The sequence below is a fragment of the Neopelma chrysocephalum genome, unplaced genomic scaffold (genome assembly GCF_003984885.1).
Source record: "Neopelma chrysocephalum unplaced genomic scaffold, ASM398488v2 Primary Assembly neopelma1_74, whole genome shotgun sequence".
Taxonomy (NCBI): domain Eukaryota; kingdom Metazoa; phylum Chordata; class Aves; order Passeriformes; family Pipridae; genus Neopelma; species Neopelma chrysocephalum.
The window spans coordinates 4,001,574-4,007,573 of record NW_020897735.1 but is presented as its reverse complement, the minus strand read 5'-3'; the positions used below and the strand labels follow the sequence as shown (position 1 = coordinate 4,007,573).

The 6,000-nt window shown below is 56.9% G+C and overlaps 1 protein-coding gene across 1 annotated transcript in view; it reads left to right on the top strand.

Annotated features, from left to right (window-relative positions):
- Positions 1 to 3,744: 3,744 nt before the first annotated feature.
- Positions 3,745 to 6,000, top strand: part of MEGF9 (multiple EGF like domains 9) — a 49,938-nt gene continuing 47,682 nt past the window's right edge. Inside the window, exons 1-2 of the mRNA XM_027687925.1 lie at positions 3,745 to 3,876; positions 3,982 to 4,081. Coding sequence (XP_027543726.1) covers positions 3,745 to 3,876; positions 3,982 to 4,081 — 232 coding nt within the window. The remainder of the gene's footprint in view (positions 3,877 to 3,981; positions 4,082 to 6,000) is intronic.

The window sequence follows — 6,000 nt, the reverse complement described above, 5'->3', positions numbered from 1 at the left end:
TAAAGAATATTTGATATCCGTGAGAGCCTGACAGGGCTCTGCAAAGGGAGTGGAGGGCACCTTGCTCAGGGGCCAGTCCTGCAAAGACCCACTGAGTCAGGCTCTTAAATGAAGGTGAAAAAGTTTCCAGCATCGTGTGCAGCTCAGACTCACAGGCTGTGTGTCCTGAGAAAGCACATGGGATCTCACTAACAACCCTTTGCATTTAGAGCAGAATTTTGCCCTAAAAGACGATCCTGACGTGCTTAAAAGTGACAGTGCCCTTTTGCAGTGTGATTTTTAAGCAGCCGTGTGCTGACACCTACATGTGTTGACCAGGCTGGACTTTGCCTTGTGCCTCAGTCCCCGAGGCAGAATTGTGCTGCCTCGTTGTTTCTGGGCTCTGCCAACCCCAGAGCACACGGGACTGTCAAAAACCACTTAATACACGTTGACTTAATGGGAGTTGTGCAGCAAAATGCTGCTGGGTGCTTTGAATGCCAAATCTGCGGAGAGGTTTCATTACTCCTGCATTGCAATTAATGATAATTAAAATAAAAAAGAAGAAGTTTTTGTATCGAGAGTTATGCTGGATGTCAGAATTAACATCTCATTGAATTATCAAAGCTTTCAAGCAGTGGGTGGTGGAGAGTGGCTTGGGGCTTGCAAATAGGTCAGAGAAAGAGCTAGTTGCTACGTATCTGATGGAAACTTTCCACTGGGGAAGAAAATCTTGCTGATTTGATGGAATAGGAACAATTCTGGGGAGGATGTCGATTCCTCTAAAACTTATGAAAGAAGCAGGCGTGGAGGCTGGGCTGCCTGTGTGCGACCTGGGATCTGTGTCAGCCTTCCACGTTCCTCGGGGATCCATCCTGCTCACACGTGCATTTCTCACCTTTTTATTGCAAAAGGAAAACACAAAAAGAAGGAAAGTGTGAACGTTTTGGTGGCGCGGTGCCAGCACAGGTCTGCTCTGTACCCTCGGTATCCCTGGATGAACGTCCTTGAAAGGAGCCAACAGTTTTCCAGGTGCTTGGATTTTTGGGTTCAGCCAGGGATGGTTTGTGTCCGGTGCTCAGGGCTGTGGAGCACTTGCAACTCTATCCGACATCAACAGGGGGAGCGGCAGGTCCTGCGGAACTGTCCCTGCGCGGGGCCTGGGACACGCCATCCTCCATCCCCTTTGCCCAGGATCCCCCAACCGCTTTGCCCAGCATCCTCCATCCCCTTAACTCAGCATCCTTCATCCTCTTCACCCAGTGTCCTCCATCCCCTCTGCCCAGCTTCCTCCATTCCCTTTGCCCAGCATCTCCTGTAGCCTTTCTCCAGCCTTCCACCCAGCCCTTGCTGGGCACGCTGGCAGCCTGGGGGGCTGGCAGTGTTTTCCACCAAGGTGGGAATTCAGCCCTTGCATTTTCCACCCCTGCTGCCATCAGGATGTGGCATCGCCATGAAGGCTCTGGGTTGTGTGTACCCACAGTGTGGTAAAGATAGCAAATTTTATTGTTGTGGCTCTTTGTAATGATTCTCATGATAAGCCAGCACTGAAATCATACATCTGGGCAGAAGGAGCCTCTGGGTTCATTTGTAATCCCATGTCCAAGTGGTGTCCAGTCCTCTTTTGTGGGTCCTGCTGGGATAAGGATGACCAAGGACATCTGACTCCAGCAGTGTCCCTGTCTCCCTCCTGTGTCAGGGTGGCAGCACAGGGCCACCTGAGGATAAAGAGATGAAAGGCTGTGACATGCTTAACTGCTCCTCCCAAGCAGAAAGGGAGAATGTAATATTTTGGGAACCAGATGAGCAGATCCGGCAGCCTGTGCTGTGCAGGCCCTTGCGGGGAACAGCCCCGAGCCAGGAGTTGGGCTCAGGGTCCATCCTTTGGCTGCTGAGGCTGCACAGCTTTAACTTAAAACTAAGGAATTTCTTTGTTCCAGACAACTCTTTCCTTAATCGTTCCTCTGCTTGGCTCCTTCTTCCCATTCCCACAGACAATAACCTTGTGTGAAGTGCTGGAGGAGGCACTTGATCAGCAAACCCTCCTGCCTCCCTGCCAGCTGTATTCCCACTGATCAGAGGGACCCTCTGGCCCCGTGGGGAGCGACAGGCTGACGGCGATTATGAAAAGCAGATCTCAGAGGAGTTTGTCTCCGTGGGGGAAATGGCACAGCAGCGCTGCCGGGGAATAATAATTATATTATTATGCAGGAATAAAGTCCCATTTATTTCTGAGAAGGGGACGGGTATGGGGGAAGAGCAGTGAGTGATTGCAGAATAATTATTCCACAGCAGCTATGCTGGGCAGCATTTCCCTTGTAGACAACCCCTAAATATTGTGCTGCAGAAGGACTGGCAGCCTAGATCATGTGGTGGGTGAAGGTGGGGCTGTCTAATTCCGAAGAGACACTTGTCAGCATCCACTGGTTCCCGCAGGAACGAGAGATGATGCAAACACTGCCCTGGCAGTGCCACACACCTGCAGGGCAGGGCTGGGCAGCCAAGAGCCACGAAGCCCCCAGTGCTCTGAACCTTCCCACGGCGGGATGTGCAGGGACGCTGCTGCCCATCCTGCTCCTGCTGGCCCACCCAGCTGCTCCAGCACATCCCGGCGTGCAGCCACGTGCCTTTGTGTTGATCAGAGCAGCGTTTTCCCACCGCGCAGGGCTGGCAGCGCACTCCTGCCTCCTGCTCCAGCACGCGTGAACCAGCGATCACCCAGTTGGGTCCCATAAATAATTAATATCTGTGTCACTGTGCTTCCTCCCCCCGCCGCGCTGCCGATCGCTCCTCCGGGACCGGGGGATTTGGCCAAGGTCACTGGCGGTGTCAGCCCCAGCAGGACCACGGGGGGAGGGAGGGCAGCCCTGGGGGGTTCCCCAGGTGTCATTGTCCTTATGGCTGATCCATCCCCTGCTGGGTGGGGAACAGCTCCAACCCCGGCGATGAGCAGCACAAAGGGGAACGGCACAACCGCAGGCCTGGAGATGGGGGAGGCGGGCGGGGGGAGATGGATGCAGGTGGCTGCGGGGGGGGGTCGTGCCGAGCGGGGCGGTGACACCCTGCGACCCGCTGGAGCCGTCCAGGGACCTGGAGCATCCAGGGGCAGCGAGCATCGCTCAGGCTGGGATGGACCTTGCTTGCCGGCAACACGCTTTGTGTCCCCGGCGCCTTCTGCGGTGCCTTCCAAAACTGAGGCGGGAGGGGAAATTTAATTTTTTAATAGGATATCTTTGAAAGTGAATAAATATATATTGAAAAATAAAAATTTTTTAAAAATAAAAATTAAAAATCAGAAAAATTTAAAAAAATTAAAAACGTATGTTTTAAAATAGAGCGTGTATCTATATGTACATATACAGACATAAGAAAGGAAGGTGTGCTGCCGCCCCCGCTCCCCGCGCCCGGCGGGGGCTCTGAGCGGGTCCCGCTCCGCGCCCCCTCCGCCCTCACAATGCCGCCCCCTCCCCTCTTCGCCCCGCCCCTCGCCCCGCCCCCTCCTCCCTCTGATTGGTTCATCCTAGCCGTCAGTTAGGGCGGGCGCGGCGCCGATTGGCCGCGGCGGCGCGGGGGCGGGGCGGGCGCTGTCAGCCGGGGCGCGGCGCGGCGGGAGCCGCCGGAGGGGCGCTGGGAGCGGGCGCGGCGGGGCATGGCCGGCTGAGGCGGCGGGAGGAGCCGCCGCCGCTCCCGGCGCCGCCGCCGCTGCTCCCCCGGCCCCCGCCCGCGTCAAATGAATGAGTGGATGGCGGAGCCCCGCGCCGCACCATGAGGCGCCGGCCGAGCACCGCGCTCGCCCTGCTGTGCCTCGCCGCCCTCCTGGCCGCCGCCGCCGCCTCCGCGCTGCCGCCTTCCAGCGCCGCGCCGCCCTCGGAGCCCGGCAGCGGCAGCGGCGGCCCCGTTGAGGGCAGCCCGGGCACGCTGCCGCCCGCACGGCCCCGAGGCACCACCGCCGCGCCCGCCCGGGGCAGCCCCTCGCCGCCGCCGCCGCCGCCCGCGGAGGAGGTGCGGGAGGAGGAGGAGGAGGAGGAGGCGGTGGCGGAGGAGGAAGAAGAAGAGAAGGAGGAGGAGGAGGAGGAGGAGGCGGTGAGCAGCGGCCCCGCAGGTGAGCGGCCCACGCGTGTCCGTGGCGGGGCGGGGGGTGTCAGCGGGACGGGTCCGCACCCCATCCTTCGCCGGGCGGACAAAGGCGCGGCCGGGGACGGGGCGGCGGCTCCCCGGGCCCCTCCGGCTGCAGCGACCCCCGCGGGGTGGGACCCCCGGAGCATCTCAGCCCCGTGTGCCCGGCACACCCTCCCCACCTTGGGGCTGGGTGCGGGGGTACCGAGCCCGGGATGGGGTCTGGCAGGGCAGGTGGGTCATGCCCCTGCTGTGCCGAGGGTGTTACAGGTGTCACTGGTGGTTTTGGGGGAGCAGCGGGGCAGGTGGTGGTCCAGGCTGCCCAAAGCATCCTTCACGGCAGCGGTCCCCGCTGTGCACCGTGCTCCCCGTGGAGGAGGTGAAGACACGTCCTTGCCATCACCATTGTATCGGGGCAGTGTCCAACAGGGTGGGCACTGGCCTTGAGCATCCCCCGGCGGGACCGTGGAGGTCAGGTAGCTTTGTGAGCATCAAGGCTTCCCGGTGTCCCACCTCCACGTGCCGGCAGCAGAGAGAGTGGGGTTAGCGATGACTTGGTGTCGCTGGAGCCCTTGTTCTTACCTGTGCCAGAAGCTATGTTTGCAGCTCAAACCCCACACTCCCGTGGTACCTGATGGGCGTGTGAGGGCAGAAAAGATCCATTGGTTCTTCTGTGCTGGGAGAAATGCACCTCAGTAGGTCCAATCCTGACCCTATTGTATTCCGGGGCTTGCACAGAGCTGAGGAAGGTGCTGTGAGAATGGGAATAAATTATCAATGAAGAGTGTGAGGAGGGTAGAGGTAAGGGGTGGATGGGAGGGCTGAGCTCTCAGGTCAGGCTCTTGCTGGGTGTTGTGCACTGACAGTGCTGGTCACTCCCAGGGAGATGGAAACAGTGATGCTCTTCAAAGCTGAGACTGCAGTTTACCTATAGATTAAGCAGACAAAACTCTGCTGGAGTCCTTGTATGGAGCTTTGTTCACTTACTTTAGCAGAGAACTTGGCTTCATTCTGCATTTCCAAAGCTTTATGTTCAGACACATGCAAGTACTATAGTGCTGATCCTTTCCTATTTTGTATTTATTTTTTCTCTTCTCCTGGAAGATGTTTGGTTTAAGTGTGTTTAGCTTCCTCTGATGTGAAAGGGATGCATTCTGCTCTTCTGGTAGCTTTAGCAGTCTGAGCAAGTGGTTTAATCAACTTGTTTTTTTTGGCTGGAAAGAAAATCAGCTGAAGATCTGGAGTTGCTTGTTTTCAGACTTTAATTCCCTTTTTCCATTGAGGTTTCTGTCTTTGCTTTTTCTGGAAGAAACAGAATGGCTTAAGATTAGGAGTTTCTGATAAAGGTAGGATGGGTTGAGTGTTCTTCAAGCAGAAGCAGTTTTCTCTGTTGTGCCACAATCAAACTGAGTCAACTGAACAACTCACTGGCATGTGCAGCACAGTGTGACCCTCTGGGTGCCAACCAGGGGGATGCACGGACCCACCCCAAGCTTCCTGGAGCACATTTCCCCCTCTGACCTCCTGTGTTGTGTTTGTTTCCATCAGTATCAGGTGGTATCATCTCTCCCACCCCTGGGCTCCAATGGGTTTATTAAGAGCATCACTCTCCTATGGGCCAAGTGACAAGTGCAACTATTGCAAGGCAGGAGGTGACTGATTTAGCAGTGGCTTGGGATGCTCCCAGATGCCCATGTGGGATGCTCACATAACATCCTTTGTCTTCTGCCCAGAAGCTGTCAGGGATGCAAGCTGGGGGGGATTTTGTGTCTGTTCCTCATGCTGCCATGGGCACCCTCAGCCCTGTGTTTCAGTTCTCCCTTGGGAAACGGGAGCACTGAGGATGAGCATTCCTCCCTGCCATCCCTGGGTGTGCTGAGCTTGGGTTGTGGAGGCCAGCATCAC